At 38.1% G+C, this 27500-nt stretch overlaps 2 protein-coding genes across 3 annotated transcripts in view; one reads left to right on the plus strand and one right to left on the minus strand.

Moving 5' to 3' along the window:
* cep85l (centrosomal protein 85L) overlaps positions 1 to 27500 on the plus strand; it is a 98087-nt gene that overhangs the window by 43247 nt on the left and 27340 nt on the right. For both annotated transcript variants that reach the window (XM_077247086.1, XM_077247085.1), the window contains exon 3: positions 3974 to 4650. In XM_077247086.1, the coding sequence (XP_077103201.1) occupies positions 3974 to 4650 (677 nt within the window). The remainder of the gene's footprint in view (positions 1 to 3973; positions 4651 to 27500) is intronic.
* On the minus strand, positions 6988 to 17914 carry pln1 (phospholamban 1). The gene is made up of 3 exons (XM_077247087.1): positions 17775 to 17914; positions 9072 to 9332; positions 6988 to 7140 (listed from the first exon to the last, which is right to left on the minus strand). Exons 2-3 carry the CDS (start codon positions 9224 to 9226, stop codon positions 7122 to 7124), a joined length of 174 nt encoding a protein of 57 aa, XP_077103202.1. The 5' UTR covers positions 9227 to 9332; positions 17775 to 17914; the 3' UTR covers positions 6988 to 7121.

Genomic DNA, 27500 nt, shown 5'->3' on the forward strand with positions numbered 1-27500 from the left:
GACAAACGGTTTTATAGATTTATAACACATGCTGTCACGTCGACTAATATTGAGGGATTTAACAGACTAACTCAATTAAATAAATATGTTGAAATTATTAAATACTTAATGGAATGTTGCCATAAATAAATAATATTAAACGTAATACATTTAATAAATTCATAAATACATGTCATGACCTGTTTGTTTATTTCTACTGGCTTTTCAATACGCTTATTTATTGATTGCAGTGTTACATGATGTATTTCATGATATATTGATTTTCCTTTATGTTGTTCTCTTCAAGGTATTTTATTTTGTATTTCATCTTTCATTTTCAGGGGTATTTTACATTACTTTATATTTTTCAAATATTTTTTTAATAAAAACTCTTAATTCCCTCCATCGACTATTATTGGACCTATAAAATAATTATTATTTTAAAATAATTGTAATTCTGTTTGCATCAGCCATTTGAGTGCATCCCTTATAAATTTAACTTTTCTAATTTGAATATATATTTTTGTTAAAGCAAATTTTGAAGTTTGGTGCTCTTCTGTGGGTCGAATTAGGGATGCGTTCAGCTTGGAGCAGTGTGTGTGTGTGTGTGTGTGTGTGTGTGTGTGTGTGTGTGTGTGTGTGTGTGTGTGTGTGTGTGTGTGTGTGTGTGTGTGTGTGTGTGTGTGTGTGTGTGTGTGTGTGTGTGTGTGTGTGTGTGTGTGTGTGTGTGTGTGTGTGTGTGTGTGTGTGACTCACAGTCAGATGAGTTCAGGCACTGTTTATCATGACGTGTTGCCTTGCAGTGTTTGTGGTCTGTTTTTAAAGCATGAAAGAGAAGCTATGTGATCTGGGGAAAGCCCTAGTGCATGATGGGATATTGGAGGACTCTGGGCAGGGTCAGTATTAGGTCATCTTCATCCAGTTGCTTTCAGTCACTGCTGTCTCTCAGGAAGAATAAGAATATCTAGTGCGTCTCACTTCCTGTGATCACACGTCTCACTTCCTGTGATCATCATCAGAGGCTTGTGTCACTCGAAACTGTTCTCTGTAATACCTTTCGGGCAAGGACGTTAAAAGCGGTTCACTTCCCCTAATGTGTTCACTTCTAATCTCTTTTCAGTTGACTGAGAAGTGTTTGTCTCTCCATTTGACTGCATAATTTAACATTATTTTCAATAGCAAATAAAAAATGCTTTGCAATGTCAGTCATTCCATTCAGTCCAGTGCACAGAGGAATAATATATCACTATTTTTCGTGATATAATAATATATCACTATTTTTTAACACTTATTTATAACACTTTTATTTTTATTTCTTAATTCCACATAAGAATAATGTTGAATCATTTTAAACACGGATTTATTTTTTATTTTCTCTCATCAGTCTAGTCCACACCCATGATTTTAATACTTATTAATAACACTATTGTTTATTTTCTTTAAAATATAGCAAATAAGTATAATATCCAGTCATAATTAACACTTATTTATAACAATAATTTTATTTAATTTTTTATATTGTTCAGGGAAATCTGTTGTCAGTTTTTATGGGATGTTTTGTAAAGCTTTGTTGAGCAGTAATGTCGACATTTAAGGCGAGACACTACAGGTGGATAAAAATTCCTACTCAATGTTCCTTTAATCTCTCTTTATACAATATAAAATATCCCAAAATCTCAAAATTGACCAGTGAAAAAAAAAAAAAACAGTTTTTGCCTGCCATGTCTCTTCTTAAAGGGACAATGTGTAGTTTTTTAATTATTTTATTATCTAAAATCAATATTTTTATTCATAAATATGTCCTCAATGGTGTACAAATACCTCTGCCAATTATCTGACTTATCCTCGTAAACGAAGAATTTATTATCTTTATATACATGTGACGGGTAGGTCCACGGAGGCTTCCATGTCGTTCCGCCATCTTGAAAAACTATAATAGCAGAGAGGGTCAAAAAGTACTAGGCCGACGCGTTTCCACAAGGCGTTTTTGTTCAGAGCTAGCGTCACGTGACTGAAAGCAGCAGAAACGGAGGAGCAGAGCAGCGAGAGGCGCTTCACGACCCCCGCAAGTTTAAAAGGCTGTTATTTTTAATGGCGGATCATACATATGCCGAGCCACAGGAGAAGAAATCCTCGTCGCCAAACCTGTTCACCCGAAGGGAAACTCAACGAAGTGCTATTAGAAGACATCCTGTCATAGCTTTTTGATACATAACAGCTACCGTAGATGCAATTAGTCTTGCACGATACACCGGTACTAGAAAGGCATCGCGATACCCAGCTATTAAAATCGGTACGATATGAAATTGTATTAGTACCGGTACTTAACGAGTGACGGCACTCTAAATAATAAGAGCAGTATTTCTTTAATTTGCGTCGATGTGTGACAGCCGGAGTCAGGATGTGTGTGCAGAGCTTCCACTGTTTTCATTCACTAAACAACAGAAGCAGAACAGTAAAGTATATATACGCACAGCGAAACACGCATGAGAAAATAAAGCACTCAGACCTGAAGCGCACACACACACACACACCTTTCACACAACAGGCGATCGCAACTCTCTTTCGTGGATTATTTGGATTGAATAATCAGAATTCTAGGTAAAAATGCACAGTCTTGTATGTCTTTAGTGAACGTAAACCATTTGTAAGAATAAATCGTATGTGTTCCATTGGGTAGCGGGCCGGACCAGCAGCCTAATATTCTGTGTAATTAATGTTAATGAAACAACAGAAAATAGACAATCACCCAATGCTTGACTGAATAAATGTATCTATTTATTAAGAATCAGTCTTATATGATTAGAATGTTGTCCCAGTTTTAAAATAAAGCACAGCAATGATATTTGAGAGTGTTTCTCCCTTTTCAGGAAAAGTATCAAAATCGCAATTCTTGACTTGGTATCGTATCGAAACGATAATTTTGGTATCGTGACACCACTTGATGCAACACGCATTTGAAAAAGCGAGGCGCTGGAGAGCACAATTCGTTTGAATGCAAAATACAATTTCTCCGCTAGATGGGAGAAATTCCTACACAATGTCCCTTTAATCTCTCTTTATATAATATAAAAGACCAGTGGGGAAAAAAAAACTGTTTTTGCCTGCTGTGTCTCGCCTTAAAGGGACAGTGTATTGTTTTTTAGGTATTTTATTATCTAAAATCAATATTTTTATTCATAAATATGTCCTCAATGGTGTAAAAATACCTCTGCCAATTATCTGACTTATCCTCGTAAACGAAGAATTTATTATCTTTATATACATGTGACGGGTAGGTCCACGGAGGCTTCCATTGGGAGAAATTCCTACTCAATGTTCCTTTAAAGATCCCATATTATGCCCCTTTTCACAAGATGTAAAATAAGTCTCTGATGTCCCCAGAGTGTGTATGTGAAGTTTTAGCTCAAAATACCCAACAGATCATTTTTTACAGCATGTTTAAAATTGTCATTTTTTGGTGCTCAAAGACGCGCTGTTTTAGTGTGTGCCCTTTAAATGCAAATGAGCACGCACAGGGGGCAGAGCTTCAAGAGCTCGCGCTCAGTCTCAGGACAATTTCATCTCACAGAATGATGATAATAATATCAGAATTAATAGCCAACAAGTCTGCTGTTTCGGACCAGGTCCGAATGATGATCAAACATATACTGATGAGTTTAATCATCGATCAGGGCGGGTCTATGTTAGAACGGCAGTGTCTGTCGACACTCGTGGGCGGGGCCTATACTTAGTGACGTCACTAACACAGCATTCTGAAAACAGGTCGTTGGGAGACTCTGCTGATGATTTATGGGGATTATTAAAAAAGGAGTGAGTGGATTTTTATCACTATTGGGTGGTTGTGTACACACACTGCCAACACACATTTGTGAATTTTGAATTTTGAAAAGTGAATTTTGCATAATATGGGACCTTTAATCTCTCTTTATAAAAAAAAAACAGTTTTTGCCTGCCGTGTCTCACCTTAATCTCTGTTTCTGTCCGTCTCCAGACCACTCCAGCTCCAGCGGCACGTTATCCTTCCAGCACCTGCGCTCGCACGCCCCCCTCCCTACGGCCCACGTCATGCCGTCTCCGTCCAGCTCCAAGCTCAGCGCTCCGTCTGCGCCCACCAGCCCCTGGAGCAGCTGCCAGCTCCCCTCGCCCCTCCACAGCCCGCTGGACATGAAGGACCCGCGACCCGTGCGCCGCTGGTCCTCCCTCACCCGTCTCACCGGCCAGGAGAAGACCGGCCCTTCCGGGAGACCGGCGCACCGCACGGACCCTCACGGATCCCTGGATCGAGGCGTGCTCTACGGCTACCGACAGGACCCTCTTTATTCGGACGGCTTCCTCTCGGAGAGCCTGCACAAGCTTTCCACCTCGAAGTATGAGCTGGGCAGCGGTAACACCCTAGCAAGAACAGACTCGTCGTGCTCGTCTCCGCTCAAGCCCAGCACGCTAGACCTCTCCTACAGTGCCTTACCGGAGAGCAAGACCCCCCCGATCGGGCCGGGGCAGAGGGGTCCCGCGCTCCGGCACCAGGCCGTGGGGGGGTCGCCCATCCAGCCGGACGTGCGCACGCAGATGTGGCTGAGTGAGCAGATGGAGTACCGGCCGGGACCCGAGGGATGTGGCGGCTCATGGCAACAGGAACAGCGAGTACGGCAGGAGGCAGAACTCCCACAGGTCAGTTTGCAATGTTTTTGACAGCGATTATGAAGATGAGAAACATATGCGGGTGCTCTAGTTGTGTGTGTCGGATGCTGAATTGTTTTTATGATACCATTGAAGAAATATCAGTAACACTTTATTTTACAGTGTCCTTGTTACATATGTTACATGTACTTACCATAGTAATAACAATAAATTATACATAATTACATGCAAGTAAACCTCAACCAAATCCTAATCCTACCCTGACCCTATAGTAAGTACTTGTAGTTCATTAATATTTCTCAGTACTTAAATATATAATTACACCATAACAATGACACCTTAAAATAAAGTGTAACCCAAATATCTTGGCTAGATGGTTAATAGCGCCCTCTGCTGGAGACAGTGGTGGAGTGAATTATCCTTCTGTTTACGGCACAAGCCATACAAATATGCTTCATTTATCATTCTTTCTTTCTTTTTTTAAATGCATGTTTAAGGGATGTTCCAGATTACATTGTGTTATTTTAGTATTATTTATATACCATTATAGTTTTTATTAATAATTTTTCAGGGTTTTTTTTCATTAGTTTTGCTTTAATTTATTTTTATTTCGATTTTGAAATTTTAAAATAAAATTAATTTAATTTTTATTTAAACTTAGACATTTTATTTTAGTTAGTTGCCAAGGCAAAATTTACAATTTAATGAAAAAAGGTTTGGCCAGTAGTATTTCTACTTGCCCTTCTAACATTGTAAATAAATAAAAAATAGATAGATAGATAGATAGATAGATAGATAGATAGATAGATAGAAAATAATTTAAAATATATATATAATTCTATTCAAAAAATAAAAACATTAACAATTAATCAAAATTATTATCTCGAATTATTGTGGTGATTCATAACTCAGATGCTGTCAGTAAAGTTTAACTTGTATTGCACTTGAATTAGAATTAACTTTCAGATAATGCTTTAAAAGTCATAGTGAAATTTTTAAATCCAGCGTTTTTCTGAAAACTGCGTCTTGCGTACCAGAATATAGATAATAGATGGAGTGGAGCGATGAAAAGATTGATGGATTCCTGGCATCAGCCGAAAAGAAAAGTCATTTTAGAAACAGGATAGAAATCATAGACTTAATGCCAGAAATGTGCATTAAGAAAGTAAATAAAGTCACTTCTGATTTCACTATGATTATGGTCTGCTGTGCTGGGTGTCTATTTTTAGTAGTAAAGACCCAGTGTTTGTTCCAATTGAGGCTCAAAAAGTTTTATTCAACCTAAAGAGAAACCAAAAACATTTATTATCAGTGGAACGGTTTTATTTGCAGCATTTACTTCCATTCAGTCGTATTTCTCAAAGACTGGCATTATGAACATGTATATCATTACTTCATAAATATATTCACACAGAGAACACAAGAACACAGTGATTGTGATTGTATAAATAATGTAAAAAGGTTACAACTTTGATTATATTATAGGCAAACCTGTGTTTTTTCTCATTAAAAACATGACTATGTCCTTCTATTTGTGAAATACATCTGATTATGAGTGTGTATCTACAGCTTTTATAGCAGGCAGGAAAAAAATGCACATGTAGTATTTTTAGGAAAATAGGTGTCATGTGATTTGAGAGCTTGTCTATATTTTCAGTTTAATTCATTTGGCCGTGTGCTTAAATCAACTCCTGCTGTTCAGAGAGAAGGAATCTCATTTTGAGGTAAATCCCATTTTTAATCCTAGTTATGTTGTTTTTTCGTGAGCAGTGAGAGAAAACAACCACTAGAGGGCGCCGTGAGACTGAAGCAGTGCACATATACTTCCTGCCAGATTTAAAGCCTCAGTATATATGAACTAAAATGGAGTATTTTAGATCCATTTTGATTTTTTTCTTCTTGATTCTGCAGAGTGATGCGGTGGTAAACCGTTTTTATCAATTTACTGTAAGCCTACCCCTCAATTAAGCTCTTGCAAAGCATGTATTGTAGGTTAAAGGTGTTGTAAGCAATACATCTCCCTACTGACTGATTCAAATGAGTGAAATATGTGTCCTGAAAATGAGAAAAAAAGAGGAAGAGGGATTAGCCCACTTTGGAAAACTAGCCAATCAGAAACATTTTCTGCCTATCAATCATGCACAGGTTTGTCTAACTTATAAAAAGATAGAAGTTAGCCTGATGTCTGAAAGCGTTGGCAGTGTTTTTAAAATGGTTTTGGAGGTAGAGTGAGTGGGAGTCTCTTAAACCGATTATTCTTGTTTCGGGCCATTTTCGGGTCACATGAGCTTGACCAGAATGAGCATGAGCAGGAGAGCCACGACAATAAGCAGGAAGTTGAGCAGCAGATTTAGTCCTCGGTTATTGGTCAGATCCATACTGATGAGATGGAGGTTTGCTGGGTTGTTTTCTGCGTAGCCCAAGCGTGTTCAGCCCCCGGTGGAAGATGATCTTGTTTGCCAGTGAACAGGAGGACGAGGCTACATCGCGCCGCTGGTCTCTCATACGCCGTAGAAAGAGCTAAAGATGATTGACAGACTGACATGAGCTTTGTTGACAAGACACAGTCATAGAAACAGACAATAACTGGTTCTCTTATGTATTAGGTCTTATTCAAACTAACTTTCTGTGACTTCGTGATCATTAAAATACTGATTTTGATTGTTAGTACAGTGGGAGTATCAGTCAAAAACAGAAGCGGCACACTTTATTGCACACACGTGATCATGTCATGTTTTTATTGAGCAAGTGTGTTTCAGTTTGGCATAGTGTGTAACGCAAGACGTGACTCATCTGATGGGATCGGGACAAAGACATGGAAAGACAGTTGCATGCTTCATAAGTTCACAGTGAATTATATATTATATTGAATATTATATATACTGTACGTACACTATCATCTAAAAGTTTTGGGTCTGTGAGATTTGCTTATGCTGGCATTTGTTTGATCAAAAATACAGAATGATTTGCTGCTTAAATTTATTTTGTTTTCGATGCGATACCGATACTTTCAAGGCCAGTATCGTCGATACCGATACCAATACGATACCTCTAAACTGAACTTTTAAATTATTGAATTACTAAGATTAAAATGGGTAATGATACCCACTAAACATTATATTTGAAAGGCATTTTAACATTCAATATGCCTTAATTGGAATTTATTAGATTATATTTTTATTTACACATGGTTAAAATGTTTACTTGTAGTGGTAACCATGGAAATCTACAAAATATTATAGTCCTATTTGAACTATGATCACTGTAATGTTCATTTTCCAGTAAATGTAACCTTTTTATTCCGACAGTGTATGATTTATATTAAAATTAGTTACAGAATAAAACATCAGTTTGAACTTTTAACATTTAATTTAATTGCACAATGCTACAATTTGTTTATTGTGAAATAGCTGAAACATATATTTTTCAGTCTTCTGTTAAGCATTGTTTGAATCACTGATCTATCTAATGATAATATATACAGTAGATTAGTGGTTTGAATGCATTGTTGGCAGTGTGTGATTGATTGTGTTCAGTTCAGATAAGCAGGGAAGTGGTTCTACTACACAATTATTCACTAACATAGGTTATTCTTACAATTCAATGCATATTGTACGCATTCGATTTCTTGTCAAATAAACAAAATCACTGGTAAAAAAACAAAACTGTAGAATCTATATTTTTATTTGAGTATCGATACTTTCGATTCTTGACGTCAGTATCGATATATCCCATCACTATTCAAAACTCATTTCTTATTATTATCCATGTTGAATAAAGTTGTGCTACTTCTAACCCTATATTTCAAGGTTTTCCTTTTTTTTTATTGTTTTTTTTATTGTTTTTATTGTTTTGATGAATAGAAAGTTCAGAAGAACAGCATTTATTTATTTGTTTTGGTATTTTTGGTAACATTATAAATATCTTTACTGTCACTTTTGATTAATTTATTGCCTCCTTGCTGAATTAAACTATTAATAAAAAAATACTAACCCCAAACTTTTGAAAGGATTTTCTATTGTAATTTTTTTGTATTAAATAAAATTGTTCAATTATACTTAATATTTATATTAGTCTTATTAATATTGCCTCGTCCACTTTCATGGAGTTGTTTTTTCACAATGGCATAATGCATTATGAAAATAGAAAGGATGCTGCCTTAGTATTTGGCCCGCAATGGAATTAAATTAAATTGTGATCACAAATATATTGTAATTTTACCCGCTGACTCTCTAGTTATTGATGTCAGGCATCAACATCCACTGAAAAAGTATTGTCGTTCTCGTGTCACTCTGAATTTATTATTTATAATGACATTGATAATCATGCAATGTACAACCCAACTACTCAAAACCCGCTAAAAATTAATAAATAGCTCCGCCCCTCAATGCGATTGGCCCCCTATGTGCAGTCCTTCGCCCCCATTGGCTACAGGGGAAACTCCCGCTCACATTAGCAAGACAATGATGTAGATGAGCAGCAGGCAGATGAGGATGAGGCAGAAGTTGACGAAGAGCTCCTGCATGTTTTGCTTGGCCTGCTGGGGAACCTCCATGGTGGACGCCCGGCGCATGGCCGCCCGTGTGATGTGCTGCACCTTGTCCATGCCGAAGCGGGGGGGTGGGATGGATTAGTGCAGAGAGAGAGAGGGGAGAGCGAGGAAGAACGGCAGTGCCGCAAGCGCTGGTTGTGCTGGTGATCTGGACACAAGGCTGAGGGGAAGGAGCAGACAGATGAAAGAGTGAATGTGCAAGCAGTATTCACATGTGACATGCAGGTCCGGTAGATGTTTCATGTTCTTAAAGGTGCAGTGTGTAATATTTCTGAGGATCTGTTGACAGAAATGCAATATAAGATCCATAACTATGTTTTCAGTGGTGTATAAAGACCTTGCATAATGAATTGTTATGTATTTAGTAGCTTAGAATGAGGCATTTATATCTGCAGAAGGGGAGGCATAACCGCGGGCGCCCCCTTCTATGGAGGTCGACATATTGTGTGGTCATGTTTCTAGCGTAGCCGACAGCGAACACACAGCGCTACAGAGCGCGTTTCCTCACTACCTTGAACACTACTAAGTGTTCAGTGGTGTATAAAGACCTTACTTAAAGCTCCAGTAGGTCAATTTTGTAAACAAATATTTGTTAAAACTGTCATTATGTCCTGACAGTAGAATATGAGACAGATTATCTGTGAAAAAATCCAGCTCCTCTGGCTCCTCCCTGTGGTCCTACTGCCACTTGCAGAAATACACCGCTCCCGGTCAGAAACAACCAATCAGAGCCAGGAGGAATGTCTTAGCCGTGTCAATCACGCTCGTGTACGCGCTGATCACCCCTCTCTTGCACAGCGCGAGCGCGTACCGTCGTTCGTGACTCTCCTGTTCGAACTCGTTCATCCAAATGAACAAATCTTTTTTCGAGTCATTTCGTTCATCCAACGAACGAAATGACTCGGAAAAAAGATTTGTTCATTTTGATGAACGAGTTCGAACAGGATTACGAACGTGCATCACAGAACAGAGCAAGGCGAGCATTTGCGCTTATAAAACTTAAAGTTTTGTATTTATTTTTGAAATGACCGATCGTTTCGCTAGATAAGACCCTTATTCATCGTCTGGTATCGTTTAAAGCCCTTTGAAGCTGCACTGAAACTGTCATTTGGTCCAAGAAACGTTTGTGTCCTATTGAAGTCCATTATATGGAGAAAAAGCCTGGAATGTTTTCATCAAAAACCTTAATTTCTTTTTCGACTAAAGAAAGAAAGACATGGACATCTTGGATGACATGGGGGGTGAGTAAATTATCAGCAAAAGTTTTTTTAAAAGTGAACTAATCCTTTAATGTTATCTTACTAGCTATTTATAACTTATAGAAAGAGTGCAACGTTATAAAGTTACATGTATTGCAAAATACATAATGATTTGAGGACCAAGTTTGTAGTCAAAGTATGGGCAGGCCATAGTCAATGTAAATCATATTGTTGATGTTTCGTCCCTATTAGTGAATGTTCCATAACTGTTTATAATCCGCCGTCATCGGTGGTCCTGTTTACTAGCCTGCGTGTTCACGGCAGGCTCCACTGTGAGGGAGGAGCTGTGGAGGGAGGAGCTGTGGGGGAGGAGCTGTGGAGGGAGGAGGTGTGGAGGAGGAGCTGTGGGGGAGGAGCTGTGGAGGGAGGAGCTGTGGGGGAGGAGCTGTGGAGGGAGGAGGTGTGGAGGGAGGAGCTGTGGGGGGAGGAGCTGTGGGGGAGGAGCTGTGGGGGAGGAGCTGTGGATGGAGGAGCTGTGGGGGAGGAGCTGTGGGGGAGGAGCTGTGGAGGAAGGAGCTGTGGGGGAGGAGCTGTGGAGGGAGGAGCTGTGGAGGGAGGAGCTGTGGAGGGAGGAGCTGTGGGGGAGGAGCTGTGGAGGGAGGAGCTGTGGAGGGAGGAGCTGTGGGGGAGGAGCTGTGGAGGGAGGAGCTGTGGAGGGAGGAGCTGTGGAGGAAGGAGCTGTGGGGGAGGAGCTGTGGGGGAGGAGCTGTGGAGGGAGGAGCTGTGGGGGAGGAGCTGTGAGGGGAGGAGCTGTGGGGGAGGAGCTGTGGAGGGAGGAGCTGTGGGGGAGGAGCTGTGGAGGAAGGAGCTGTGGAGGAAGGAGCTGTGGGGGAGGAGCTGTGGAGGGAGGGCTGTAGCGTAGCAGAGAGCAAGGGGGTTGGACCTGTAAGTTGTGCTTGTTCAAATTTTCAGGCTAAGTCAACATTTTCTCAAAACTCCCTACTGCAGCTTTAATGAACCGTTATATTTGTATTACCTTAAGCCATGTTCACACCGCCAGCGACACGCAGCGACAAAGCGACATGATCCCATTCATTTCAATGGAGCGCTGGCGACTTCCGGCGACACGAGCGACATCGACCGTTGGCGACAGAATGTGGGCGCGACAAGAGACAAGCGACAAAAGTTGAGAAATTTCAACTTTATGCAAATGAGAAGCGATTTTCGCGAGCGACAACCAATAGGAAAGAAGCCTTTTCAGTGGAGCTTACGTCACCGTCTCGAGTGCAGGGAAGACAGAAGAGTTCGAGGATGATTTCACGGTTTTATATGATTGGACTGTAACCACATATGGATATAATAAAATGATGCATGGAAAAGAAACTGTCGACAGTCTCAGTGAGTTTAATTCATACATTTATAGTTCGAGTGGTGTAATTTTATGATGCAAGTTTAGTACTTCTGCAGTTCATTTTACAGTTTCCCCTGCATTGTGTTGACTATTAGGGACAAGAAAATTGATTATTTGTCAAATTCGAATGACGTTTTAGTAATTTATGACATTATGAGTGAGTTTAATTTGTTGATTGATCGATCGTTAATCTAGTAAATTATTTAATCCACTGAACACTGCTGTGGTAATATAAAAACACTCCCCCAACAGCATATACTGTTTCTTTTGAGCCTAATTCCTAGTCAAATTAAAATTGTATAGTTGTATATATCACTTGTGATGGTATTTTGTATAGATATGGCCAGACGTGCAGTCTACCAATAACATTAGAGCGACAGCACTACGAACGCCCACAAGCAACATCACAGTACAGAGCCTAGCGACATACAGCGACAAAGTCGCTGGCGGTGTGGACGTAGCTTTTGAATGAGCAGTTTCTGTCTACACACACCGCGGGTTCCCGATCATTGAAATGCGCCGACATGTTTCTACGGTGGCCCTCAACGGACAAACGCGTTTCGTTACTATGTTGCTCTTCGTGCGAGGAAGCAAGCTTAGTTCAGCGAATAAAAAACTGACACAATGATGAACAAGTAACAATAATATTCGCAATGACATATGGTTTTACTAATTTCTTAAATCATCCTTGTAAAGAAACCTCATTGCTGAACTGGCTACTCTCTGCTGTCTCAGACGATGACATCACTTCCTGTCGGCCACCGTAACTTTTGTTGGTTGCAATTCGTAACCTCACCACTAGAGGCCGCTAAAAATCACACACTGCACCTTTAAAGCGGTAGTTCGTTCAAAAATCAAAGTTCTGCTATCATTTACTCAGCCTCTGAACCTGTATGATTCTGCAAAACACAAGATGAGGATATTTTGAAGAATGTGGAGGTCCCAACAGCATTGGACAAACATGTACAAAATATCTTCTTTTGTGTTCTGCAGAAGGGGGGGTTTTCTTTTTTGGATGAACTATCCCTTTAAAGGTCCTTTCACAATGATTTGCATTCGGGCTTCGATAAGAATGTAACGGGCCACTTTGACTTTCACAAAACAAATGTTGCGGAAGAGTGATTTTACAATGTAGCATGTATGTAGTATGGTAGCAAGAATGTGTCAAGTTTATACCGTGTTAAACATGTAAAACAGGAATTGGGAACAGAAAAATGTTGATTGCTTTAATACATTGCAGAAAGAAAGAGAAAACTCAATGATCATGGGTTCATGAAATTTTAAGTCTTGGGACGATTTTAGTTAATTGAACTAAGGCGCTATGTCTAAAATGAAAAGTAGAAATTATGATTCATTAAATTCAAGATATCTTCATAAAGTAAGACATTTCTTGTTGCATTGTTCGGAGACAAAATCATTATGTACTCTACCTTTCAAAAGTTTGAGGTTAGTAATTTTTAATATTTTATGTTTTTGGCTCATGCACCAAGGCTGCATCAAAAAACAAAACGGTAATACTGTTAAATTATTACAATTTAAAATAACTTTTTTCTATTTGAATATATTTTAAAATGTATTTTTTTTTAATTTGTCTTAATTTGCTTAATTATTATGTGGAGACTGGCATACATTTTTTAAAAGATTGATAGAAAGTTCAACATTGAAAGTAGAAAGTTTAAAAGAACAGTGTTTATTTTTGCAACATTATATACATTTGTTTACGGTCTTATTATGACGTGTTTGATTTCACCTTAATGCCTCCTCTTTTGAATACATTTGTTTTATTGATTCAAAAAGAAAGAAAAACATCACGTGAATTGTCGCTGACTCTTCATAGTGTTCTATCAATTTACAACTGATGCAAGTCAAAAGAAATTGCTTTTAGTCTCAAATAGAGCTCTCATGGGCCCTGAACAGTTTCATTTGCAGATATGTCACCTAAAAGGAAGATGCTTGACAGGTTTCTAAAATTAAAACCACAGGGGTCTCGGTTCCTCTAGATTCTTCGTTGGGAGATTTCAGTCTTACTCTTCCATTTCTCTAAAAAAGATGCACTTGTACAAAGCCTTGTTCTATTATACATCAAGTGCAATGTCATTAACTTACTTTATTATTATTGAATACTTCCAAGATGAGACTTGAGTGTCTTTATATAAGTGTGTAGGAGTGAGCTTATTTCTTTTCACTATCCCGTCTTGGCTCTGAGTGAATAAAAAGAGGTGGCTTCAGAAAGATGTTTTATATTGCTTATTTTACATGTGTACAAAACAGCCTAACTCAGGATTTAGCACTCCGCCTCCGGAAAGATTAGATGAAACCCTGTTTTTCGGCGAAAGATAAAGTGGCCTTGATTATAAATCTTGGACAAGCTTATCTCTCTCTTTCAGACCGCTGCTCATTCCTGTCTTCTCCAATCTGGAGGGATTTCTGTCTTCCAGAGGCATTCGTATCCCGAGGAACATCATGGGCATGGAAGCACCTGTGAACTGTGTTTTGATTGGCCGCTGCATTAAGGTTATTCTTAGGAATGACCTTTTGTGGTCACGATATTCCACTGAAATCATCCCTCAGGAGCCTGACTCGAACTCATCACCCAGAGGCTAATGAAGAAGGCCTGGGATGATGATGTTGTTGTTGTATATGTAGGCTGTGACTACTTTAGACTAATGGGACACTAAACAGTTAGTGTTTTTGGGAAGTGTAAGATTCTTGTCTTACTTGACAGAAAACAGTTTCTTTGCAACAACTTGTAAAGACACGAAACAGGCCTTGAATATAGCGTGCATGTTCAACATGTAACTCCATTTCCACAATTTATGTTGTTTAAGATGGTTTTGAAATCTTCAGCAGAGGCTTCCTGTCAGGAAAACAATGTATTTCTTACTGTTTTTCTTTAAATATTTTGAACAGCTGCTTAAGTTAGCATGCTTTTTTTTTTTGCTGTACTTTAGCTGTTTAGGCTAATTTATTTAATTTGTGCTGTTCTGAACACCTCACACCATGAGAATTGCAGATTATTTAAGTTTAAAAATCAAACTAAAACTTGTATTTTAACACAAGAATCCGTTTCATGTAGGAATGCATCTAGTGAAGCCAAAAAATGGCCTAAGTAAACACTTCCAACGGTGCCTGGAAATATAAAAGGGAATTTCTAAAATTGGAATAAATGGATAGAATTGATGAATTCCTAAAAGGTCATGGAAAAAAGTTTTTTTTAATCTCAGCTCTAAAGTATTTATTTGACTAATAATTGCTTTGCAACTCTTTAGTGTTAATAATAAGACTCTTTAGTCTTTAATAAATGACATAAATTATGTCAATTTGTTAGTCAGAAAGTTTAGGAACCCTATTACAGAGCTTCTTTAAGACTCGTTCACACAACCCACCAACAAGACAATATTTAAAATGTCATCTTGCACAACCCTACTTTAGTTGGCCATTTTTGTCGAGTACTTGAAGAAAAAAAACTTGTGGTATGATAATAGTTTGAAATGTTGATAGTTTGTTTGTGTATTTTACTTGCACTAATCTAATCTGACGCCAATGTAACTATGCTCTGTGGGATAGAAGTATGTCGGGTCTCATGTCATTTCCATCTATTCCTCACCGATGTTTTCATAGTGTTCTTTGCATGGAGCTGGCCAGTGTCACTGTAGAAAGAGGTGACGTAGACGAGTGACTGACAGTGAAGCCTGGAGTTGAGCAGTTCATTCAGGCGCCCGGAGGAGATAAACATGCTGGTGACGACAGGCTTGCGAGAGATGTTTGTCAGCAGCGCTCCATCGCCCTAGTTAGCTAGTCAGGAGTCATGTCTCCCATCACCACTGGGAATGATAAGATCATTAACTACCTCTGGGATTGGTATCGAGCGGGTCCCTTTGCTTAAGATACCCTTCCTCACATGGTTATTCAGAGCAGATTTCTATCAACTCATTTGGCAAAAAACGCCAACTCATCGGCATTAAAATGCACAGGCACTGCCAAGAAAGTTTTGAAAAGGAGAAAATAAGTGGAGCAAAAAATAAGATAGAATCGCACCAAAAAAGGAAATCATCTGAAAAGCTGGCCCGGAGATTTCCCAAGCCTGAGTATATTTATGTGCCTATTTTTTTTTTTACTCTCTCCTGGCAACTTCCTTGCACAAATAAGTCCACTTGAGGCCAAGCGAGTGCACAATGCTGGACTTTCCATGATGGCATCGCAGAGCAATGCCGAGGATGTTTCGTAGCTTTGGTCTCTGAGGACATGACTCGTAGCAGGCAGGTAGGAGGACAGCGCCTGGTGAACTGGCATTACCTCAGACGTTTTTGGCCATGCACACTATGGGTTGTGCCTATACAGTTGTATATTGACATTTTTATTGCCACTATATTTCTTTAAAACTTTAGATCTTTCTGATACAGTATTGATACAATTGCATACAGTTTAATTTTAAAAAAATATTCATAATCAAAACATTTTATAAAAAAAAATGAAAAATCTGAAACTAGTGTTTATATAAATGCAGTACTGGACAAAAGTGAAGCAAATGATACCACAGATATTTATTCACAATATTCTGTGATGCAACAAATGTGATGACTTGTTCGAATTATCCTGTATGTACTGCACTATATATAGCGTTCAATGAAATATATAGTCTTTCCAGAAATTGCTAATCACAAAAAAAACATACATATATATATATATATATAGAATTTTATATAAAATATAGCAGTTTTATATATAATATAATATAAATTATATAAAACTAAGAATCTGTTGTGGCATATATATATATATAAATATACATTTCATATAGCCTACATTTTATACAGTTATAAAATAAATTATATAAAAAATATATAACACTTGACAATAAGATTCCATTTGTTCACATTAGTTAACGTGTACTAGCAATGAAAAATACTTCTAAAGCGTTTAATAATCTTAGTTGATGTTAATTTCAGCTTTTACTAATTAATTAATTAATAAATACAGTAGAAAATGTACTCTTCATTGTTAGTTAATACATCGACTTACATTAAATCGAACCTTACTGTGAAGTGTTACCAATAAAATTATATAATGTTTGATGATATATTAAAATGTATTTTATATTTCATATGATTAAATGAAATTATAGAATAAATGTTTTTAAAAAATGTAATTATATATAATCATCAAGGTGAAATGTGTTTGTGGTATAATAAACCAGATGCTACAAATACATTGATGTATATAAATCTTTATGGCTTCAGTATTTGCCTCAGGCCTGTGCAGAGGCCACAGATGAGTGTGTGTGTGTGTGTGTGTGTGTGTGTGTGTGTGTGTGTGTGTGTGTGTGTGTGTGTGTGTGTGTGTGTGTGTGTGTGTGTGTGTGTGTGTGTGTGTGTGTGTGTGTGTGTGTGTGTGTGTTCCTGCTTTAACAGTTAACCTTCTCTACGCAGTGAATGCAGCGAGCTCTTTGTGCTGAAACGAAGGGTTGTCAGATGTCAGATCCGAGGTGTTGTGTGTCGGTCAGAGTCAGTCGAGGTCACGTCTCCCCGATGTGTGTGTTGGGAGAAGAAAGTGTGTGGCTCGCTGTTTATCGAGAGCGCACAGAGCAGCGGACGGACCCAAACATCAAAACTCGGATTAATCTCTGACTAAGAATATAAAACCCTCCGATTATTTATCATAATATCTTGAATATTTTCTGTATTCTTACTTAGGAAAATGCATATGCATGTCGCTGTTCAATCTCGAAATTTTAAATTTTTAAGATAACCTTGTCAACAAATCAATCTTAAGAAAGCACTGTGAATTTAGGCTGACCCAAATCAGATGTTTCTATTTTTTTTCTGCCATGTAAAAGAACTTGGATGCATTTGGTGAAACAGTGATAGACACAATAGCCAAATGTGATGATAGTCAAAGACAAAATCTAGATAAACTGATCGTGGACAGTTAGATGAGTGTTGTGGTCCATCCTTAAACTGAAATGCGAGGTATACAAGAAAAGGTTACCTACCTAAATCTGCAGATGAACAGTATTGGGGTTCAATCCCGTTGCTCTGGTTTTCCTTTGGAGGAAAGAGTGTCTGTGGCAGCAATGTGGAGTTTGAAAGTTTATGGCAGGAAAAGTGAATGGGTGGAGAATAGGAGGAGAGAGGGAAGTCGAGATGCGTAGGAGGGGTCGAGCGATCTCAATCTATCTCACTTTTCTCTTGGGGTCAGATTTATACAAGCTTTTATCCTCACGTAAAAACAGCGTACCAAAATTAGGTTGTAATGGATAGTATTTATATGTCCTGCATTTGGATGCAGAGTCACTGTCACTACTATTTCATTATTTATTTTATTACTGGTGGGGTTTTCTTTTTTTCATATCAGATTTTGCATTGCAGCCAATATTATTTAAAGCAAATTTATCCATGTATAAAATAAATTATTTATTGAATTTATGTTTAGTAGTTGATAGAGTAGACTAGAGTGTTATTATTTTATTTTATTTTTTTGGCGGTGAAATTTTGAATTTTAAAAGTAAAGCAAATTCATCCAGGTCTAAAATAAATAATGTATATTTTATTTAATGAATTATACTTGGATAACTTTGAATGGGCAAAATAATGTAGAATAAGGGTTAGTTCACCCAAAAATGATCATCATTTACTCGCTCTCGTGTTGTTCCAAACACTAAAGACTTTTGTTCATCTTCAAAACACAAAGTCTGAGAGATTTCTGTCCTGACATAGACAGATACGCAACTATCACTTTGACGCTTCAAAAAGTTCATAAAGAGATTATAAAACTAATCCATATGAATCGAGCAGTTTAGTCAAAATTTTCGGAGAAACTCAATCGCTTATGATGAACAGATTTACATAGAGAATTATTACATATATTCGTCAACCCATGCATCGGTTGTGGTAATCGGAAGCTCAATCATGTTTGCTTCCATATGTTCAGTTTCTGTTCTGTTCATCATAAGCGATTGAGTTTCTCAGAAAATTTTGACTAAACTGCTCGATTCATATGGATTAGTTTTATAATCTCTTTATGAACTTTTTGAAGCGTCAAAGTGATAGTTGCGTATCTGTCTATGTCAGGACAGAAATCTCTCAGACTTCATTAATCTATCTTCAAGTGAGTTTTGAAGAAGAATAAAAGGCGAGTAATTAATCAATTCTTTTTCATTTTTGGGTGAACTAGCCCTTTAACTTTGACCTGCAAATATGTTTTTAATATTAAAAATTACTATTGCTTTTCTCATGTGCATCTCTCAAACACAGGTATCTGTGTATAATGGGCAGTGCAGTGCCTAAATTTATCATCAAATGACAAAAAATTGTGCAGTTTGATTGACATATCTTACTCCTACTGCATGTACATATTAGGTTCACAGTTTCCCAGTTGTGTGCAAATAAACTGCCATTTAATTGCACATAATTGTGCCTAATATATTGTTTTTCGTGCATTTGCATGTGTTCTCTACTCTGAACGGTTCATCCCTCGTGGAATTTACTCTGTAACCGTATCCAGCGGCTCTCAGTCTCACCGGAGATCCCAGTTGCTGGATTAATACGGATATTCTCTTGATGTTCACAGCATGTGCTCTAAATGACCGGTTTTATTGAGAAGATTGTCTGTGAGATCCTAATAGACTATAAACATCTTCAACCTATGGTTTAAGAGCATCCTCAGGGGCCACTGGGAACTTTCTTGCATAATTTTGCTGCTTTTTTTTTTCATTGTTTGAGTTCTATTTTGAGATAAAAACATCCCAAAGTTTTCTTCCTTATAAGGATCTCTGTTTGCTATAGACAGAGAAGCTTTAAGAGATTGAAGAGGACATGAGGAATGGAAAAGTAATTACGATGGCATCCAATTTCAGTGTAGTCTCCAGCCAATGCGAAACTGGTTTTTTGGCGAGGTCTGGATGAACATGACTTGACCAAAACTATAAAATGTCAATGTCTAAAAAGCACAAATGTGCACTAGTCTGAAGGTCATGTTGCTTAAGGCTTTAGTCTCTCGTGGACAACTAGCTTCATGAAAAAGACTTTTTGAAAGATGTTTGCTGGTGAACACTAGGGGTGTAACAATATATCACAATACAAAAATGCAACAATATTTATCGTGGATAGTGACAATATGTATTGTGAATAGTTCACCTAAAATAAAAACCATAAGAAAATGTCAAGGAACAGAGTTTTAGTGTCAGTACTACATTAAACTACTATATATAATGTTAAATATATTGTATAATTAGGGCTGGGTACCGAGTTCGGTACTATTTAGGTACCGACCGAATTGCCTCGATACTACCGAGTATCGAAACATGTCTTGTTTTTCGGTATCAAGTTTCGGTACCTAAGTGGTTAATCTCGTCAACGTCAGTGAAACAATAAACATGCAGCATGATTGGCTGTGGCGGGAAAACACTAGTGTACGCGGCTGCCCAGAGACGTGCCTCGTCGCACATGTGGCTGTAGTGTGTGTGTGTGTGTGTGTGTGTGTAAGCGTCCAACCCAGATAGATAGAAAATATGTGGAAATGATCAAAAGTGTACCTATGTACCCGACTCGATGCCATAAGCACACGATGCAATATTTTCGACAAGATAATTGCTGCCAAGACCGGTACCACTGTAAATCTACACTTAAAAGCGCACAGAATACACTCGAGTGTAGAAAGTTTATCCGCCTTCGACTACAAGAACTGGAGCGCGTCACATATAAACCAAAACTCAGCGTATAGGATACTTGCCTCACAGACATGAGAAATAGTTCTATATTTGTTCAAAATATGTCTACTTTTAAACGAAACAATTAGAAATAAATAGTTTGACTACCTAATCCATATAGGCGTGCGCGCGTGTTCACTACTGCAGGGATGACGAGTCAGCATCGTAAATTCGAAATAATCATCTTTGCAGCCAACACGTTTAGTAAACACTTATTCATTAATAAACAATTAAAATATCTCCTTGCTATCGTTTCCCGACACATCCATAATCATTAGGCTACTTTTGCCAGTGCTTTGCGCAAGCTTCATGTGTGCTGCGCGCGAGGCATATATCCCGCACCCCAGTAGCCTATATTTAATTCAATTCACATTTATTTGTATAGCATTTTTCACAAAACATATCGTTTCAAAGGAGCTTTACAGAAAATGCATGTGTCTAAATTACAATTTAGAGTGATCTGTTATCAGGGGTGACTGTGTGTAATGCATTTCAATTAATTTTCATTCAGTTTCATTGTTAAACAATTCATTAAGTTAAGGCAGAAACAATGCGTTCATTGAAGTAAAGAATACATGTTGTTAAATGATTAGGAAACATAGAAAACTTTAGCATTGGTGTTTTTTTACAGACTCAAAATATGAGTGTAAAAAAGTCAACAAACTGAAAAAATACTCGTTTTTTTTTTAAAGTAATGTTTAGGGCTGCAACTAACGATTATTTTGATAATCGATTAATCGGACGATTATTTTTCCGATTAATCGATTAATCGGATAGAAATTAAATTAGATTTTTTTTTTTTATTATAACTAAATAAAACCGTAAATCAGGGTATTTATGTGTAAAAGTGTACTTTAAAAAGTGCAAAAGCCACACATTGAGTTTTACTAATATCAATATTTGCATTGTTTTTAATGATAATTGCTGATGGCAAGTTGACAAACATGATTATTGTTAAAAAAATGATATCCAACATATTATGTTTTAACACAATTTTTGTTAAAACAAATTTACACAGACATGTTGTTCAGATGTGAATATCTGAACTAAAAACAAACTAAAAACATCTAAAATATATAATTCATTTGATTTTTATTTAAAATTAATTATATATAAGGAATATAAGGATAAAGAATATAATATATATTATATATATAATATATAAAAGAATATAATATAAGGATAAATTGATTAAATAAATATAGAAAGACTGAAAACAATTGTGTGAATGTAGAGCCGCAGTAGATCGCGTTTGAAAAACGATTAAAACTTAGTAGACAAATGCTATAAAAAGAGAACGGAATGGAGGTAACGTTACCCAGCAAGCTAACAGGCTTGAGTAAAGGACAGGAGAAATTATGCATTAGTGCACAAGCATTCGCTGAAAACCACTGAGTACAGTGACTAAAAAACAATATTTTACTGCTGCTGTTATTAACTGCCTTTATATTTAGTGCTTCGCTTTGTAAATACTGTTTTAATTTAACCTATTTCTGCGGTAGCGCTATTTTAATCCATCACTTACGTTGCGAGCGAACTGATTGCGCAACCTGATGCTCGAGACAAAATACAGACATCCCAAGATCCCGGAAGTCCCGGGAGTCTCCCGCATATTGATTGCGGCTCCCTGATGCCCGCGAATTAGTTCAAACTCCCGAAATCTAGAGCGCGCAAGCAAGAGCGCGCATGCGAGACAGGAGAGACTGCTCCAAACCGTGTAGCGCGCGCGCTCGGCAGAGCGCCTGAGGGAGAGAGACCTTGCGTGTGTGTGCGTACCAGTAAACGCTCCCCGTGACGTAAGCAGACCAACTAATCGATAATGACATTCGTTGACAACGATTTTCATAATCGATTATAATCGATTTTATCGATTAGTTGTTGCAGCCCTAGTAATGTTATATTGATAAAATTGGTATCGAAAAAAGTATCGTTCAGGAACCGGTATCGAAGTCAAGGTATCGGTATCGAAAATTTTGTTGCGATACCCAGCCCTATGTATAATAATGCAATGGGGGAATATTTGTGGCTCCTGATAATGCCAAATGTCTTATCTTACCAGTTAAAAGCGGCCTACAATATTTTAAATATATTTAGTCAGTGAAAGAGTGTAAGCATATTCATCTAAAATAATTCTGTTTTCAGCTTCAGAATCTGTAATATTTGTATTCTGGTCTCCATTGTCCTGTGCATTGGGTTACAGTCAAAGCCTATTCATTTACACCCACAATGTGATACCAAATTTAGCATTTTAATCAACTACATATTTTTGTTAACCTTTTATCATGTTTTGGAGTATCACAATAAAATCGTATTGAGAGTTCAGTATCGTGATATGTTTTGAATCGTGACATGAGGGTTTCGTTACACCCCTAGTGAACACCATGGCTATGCTTTTAAACCAGGACTAAACAAGCATAAACCAATTGCATGTAAATTCATACACTACAAAAATCTATTTAGAAATTGCTAGTGAATTTCACAGTTATTATAGGCAAGTAATACTTTTAAAAGTATTTTCTTGTGAAACATACTCTAATGATCTATATTTAAAACTTTTTTTATCGTGTACTAGTCTTTTTCACAGATTTTTCCCCCTTTAAAGCATTCTTTTTGAATGTGCATTAGTTAGCATACTAGTTGTTCTCACTACCATAATCCCAGTGCAACAGGACATCGAGTGTGCGGTTTGGCTCGGTATACATGCTGTTCTTTATGGACAAGCTCATTAAAATGGAGGAGGTCAGTCCTCTGTGTTGACCTTGCGCTCCGTACTTCGTTTACAGAGTGTTTATGGCGTGTGAATGCCTGGTTGCCATGCGCATGCATACACACCGTCCATTCGCCTGTGCCATGCCCTCCGGCCAGTGCTGGAAAGTTTGCTTGTTAGGTGCAATACATCCATGTCTCGACTCATTGTTCAGCTTAGCACACCTGCTCCCGGGATCCAACAGCTGTCACCAGGACATACACACAGAGGTGCCTTTGGGCTATGAAAGTGTGTGTGTGTGTGCACAGTGACCCCAAAAGATATTTGGACATTTAAAGGGATAGTTCACCTAAAAAATGTAAATTCAGAAAAAATTCAGGAAAATTTGACAGAAAAAATTCTGTCAAAAACAAACGACTTTATTTCAAATATTCATTTCCTTCTCTGTGGGCGTCGAGTCAGTTAGCTTAGTGTGATAGCGTAGTGTGATAGCGTAGTGTGATAGCGTAGTGTGTTAGCGTAGTGTGTTAGCGTAGTGTGATAGTGTAGTGTGTTAGCGTAGTGTGATAGCGTAGTGTGATAGCGTAGTGTGATAGTGTAGTGTGTTAGCGTAGTGTGATAGCGTAGTGTGATAGCGTAGTGTGTTAGCGTAGTGTGTTAGCGTAGTGTGATAGCGTAGTGTGATAGCGTAGTGTGATAGCGTAGTGTGTGATAGCGTAGTGTGTGATAGCGTAGTGTGTGATAGCGTAGTGTGATAGCGTAGTGTGATAGCGTAGTGTGTGATAGCGTAGTGTGATAGCGTAGAGTGTGATAGCGTAGTGTGATAGCGTAGTGTGATAGCGTAGTGTGATAGCGTAATGTTATAGCGTAGTGTGATAGCGTAGTGTGATAGCGTAGTGTGATAGCGTAGTGTGATAGCGTAGTGTGATAGCGTAGAGTGTGATAGCGTAGTGTGATAGCGTAGTGTGATAGCGTAGTGTGATAGGGTAGTGTGATAGCGTAGTGTGATAGCGTAGTGTGTGATAGCGTAGTGTGATAGCGTAGTGTGATAGCGTAGTGTGATAGCGTAGTGTGATAGCGTAGTGTGTGATAGCGTAGTGTGATAGCGTAGTGTGTGATAGCGTAGTGTGTGATAGCGTAGTGTGTGATAGCGTAGTGTGATAGCGTAGTGTGTGATAGCGTAGTGTGATAGCGTAGTGTGTGATAGCGTAGTGTGTGATAGCGTAGTGTGATAGCGTAGTGTGATAGCGTAGTGTGATAGCGTAGTGTGATAGCGTAGTGTGTGATAGCGTAGTGTGTTAGCGTAGTGTGTGATAGCGTAGTGTGTGATAGCGTAGTGTGATAGCGTAGTGTGTGATAGCGTAGTGTGATAGCGTAGTGTGATAGCGTAGTGTGTGATAGCGTAGTGTGATAGCGTAGAGTGTGATAGCGTAGTGTGATAGCGTAGTGTGATAGCGTAGTGTGATAGCGTAATGTTATAGCGTAGTGTGATAGCGTAGTGTGATAGCGTAGTGTGATAGCGTAGTGTGATAGAGTAGTGTGATAGCGTAGTGTGATAGCGTAGAGTGTGATAGCGTAGTGTGATAGCGTAGTGTGATAGCGTAGTGTGATAGCGTAATGTTATAGCGTAGTGTGATAGCGTAGTGTGATAGCGTAGAGTGTGATAGCGTAGAGTGTGATAGCGTAGTGTGATAGCGTAGTGTGATAGCGTAGTGTGATAGCGTAATGTTATAGCGTAGTGTGATAGCGTAGTGTAATAGCGTAGTGTGATAGCGTAGAGCTACGTCACACGCAGGCTCACTATTGGCCGACGCTGGTCATGTGTGTGATGCGTGTGACGTACAACACAGAAGCGCTGCGCTGTTACACTAGTGAACTCACTCGAGGCCCACAGAGAAGGAAATCAATAGTTGAAATAAAGTCGTTATTTTTGTTTGTTTTTGCGCACAAAAAGTATTCTCGTCGCGTGATAAACGTAAGATTGAGCCACTGTAGTCACTTGGACTATTTTAACGATGTCTTTAATAACTTTTCGGGGAACAAGTGTCAATCCCTTAGAAGCCTATGGAGGAGTGATCCAGCTCTCAGATTTAATCACAAATATCTCAATTCGTGTTCCGAAGATGAACGAAGGTCTTACGGGGGTGAACAACATGAGGGAGAGTAAATACTGACAGAATTTATATTTTTGGGTGAACTGTCCCTTTAAATGACACTTAAAATGTCTGAATGTCAGTGCAATTGCATTGCACACCAGTGGCATCTGTAAACAAGAGCTTTTATCCATACCTTTAACTGGTGCAACAGCGATTTGAAGATTAATTTCTCTCCTCAAGTTCCAAATGTTTATTTATGTATTTATTTATTTAAATTTTTTTCCATTTTGAACAATATTTTAACAGGAATCCATGGTAGAAGAGATGTTGTATCTCAATGGGACCTTCCTGGTAAAAATTAAAATAAAATAAAACTATTAGCCTAAGTCTCCAAATACTTTTCAAGTCTTAATTTTGAACGCCTAAAGAAAAATCTTGTTCGAAAAAAATATCACTTGGTTTCATATTTTGTTGCCAGGTCTAATGCAATGGGATTTTTAAATGTCGCGTAAGTGTCGAAATCATTTTTTGGGACACAGTATATTCAGTTCTATCTTTTTACTTAGTTTTTATGCAACAGTATTTTGGATGTAGAATAGCTTAAAGCAAACACTTTAAAAGATCACTACATGTGCTCAACACTGATGTGTGAATCGCATACAACACACACTACTAAACTCCTCACTGCATCGCAAATGGCCACAGCACTGCCTTTATTGCCAATTTTGAGTACAGACACCTCGAAGGAGCCAGCGTGTCTCCCCTGTGTTGTCCCAGCATGCCGAGGGGTGATGGACGGCTGTCTGGAGGGCTTCGAGAGCGCAGTGGCAGGGTGTGATAGAGTTCAGGGAATTGGCACCAGATTAGCGGTGCGATGTGGCCGAGTGAAACTGTTCGAGTGCTGTAGCCGAAAGCCATCAGACCTTTCCTGTGCCTTTTGGTGTGTTTGAGAGAGTGAAAAAGTTTGACTTTTATTCTGTTCAGCAAGAGTATCAGTCCTCTGCGAAAGATACCAGGCTGTGCTTCATTTTTAAAGAGTGCTTTAAATATTTCAATTTTAAAGGCCTTATTAAATCTTTTTTCTAGCTTTTTGCCCATGTCTGTTATGCTGCTCCTAAACATTGACGATTAACTTAAAAACATTTAAATTTATTTATATTAGTTTATTGGTATTGGTTATCAGCCTATACTATTTATTTATTTATCAGTATCAATATTAGATATTTGATCGCTCATTTCTGCCTGTTTTTACATTCAGATTATCTTTGCTACCATCTAGTGCTTACTTAAGTCATCATTTATAATGTTTTAAATGGCTTGATTGATATTATTTTTATAATATACTTTACATAATAAATGATATCATTTTATATGTGTTTTACTAAAATAGTATACAATTCTGTACTATTGAATTCATCTGCACTGGTCAAGTGATTTTATGGGGTGTTTAATATGGATCTTTTTCATAGAGTTAATGTTTAGTAGTTAATAATAGAATATGCAGAGGAGGTTTATCCATTGTCAAACGAAGACCTACTCGAGGGGAACAAGTTTAATTAAAGATACAGCATTTAGCATTTTCTGGCCTCCATCTACTGTAATGAATGAGGTTCTTCCTCGAGCAGCTGTTCCTGTCTCTGACGGATTAAACGTCCGTGTTCTGGAAAAACACAACACCGCTGTCAGGAACTTTGAGGAGCAGGTGGAGGAACAAGTTTAACCAAACTCCTGACTCATAAAGCTTTTAGTTTATGTAATGGCATAAAATTAGGGTAAACACAGACGTTTATTCCCATTAGAAGCCCACTTGCCAAGAGGACGGGCGTTCTTTGGGCTGATGGATGTTTTTAAGGAACATTTATCATAAAAACAGAGACAGATTTAATGCCATAAATCAGTACAGACCTATAACAGTCTGCATTTATGACAGATTTACAGGCCTAGGGTCAATATAGTATCTAAAGTCCTGGTCTTGATAGGAATGGCATGTGGTAACAACACCTCCCGAAGAGACAAGCTGGTGGGGAATGACAGCTTACAGCGCCTAGCATAAGTGAACACACCCATGCTAAAGTTGACTAAAAAGAGGAATAAAAAATCATCTTTTGGATATTGATCTTAATGCCTTAATTTAAAAAGTGAGGAAAAATCCAACCTTTAAGGACACCAATTTTCTTTGTGAATGAATAATGTATCGTAAATAAATAA

Source organism: Siphateles boraxobius, unplaced genomic scaffold, assembly GCF_051911475.1.
Source record: "Siphateles boraxobius isolate OS27281-9 unplaced genomic scaffold, OSU_SipBor_1 105, whole genome shotgun sequence".
NCBI lineage: Eukaryota > Metazoa > Chordata > Actinopteri > Cypriniformes > Leuciscidae > Siphateles > Siphateles boraxobius.

What these genes read in the sequence shown, in the direction of transcription:
- pln1 (XM_077247087.1), bottom strand. Translation starts at nt 9,226, where the DNA reads ATGGACAAGGTGCAGCACATCACACGGGCGGCCATGCGCCGGGCGTCC.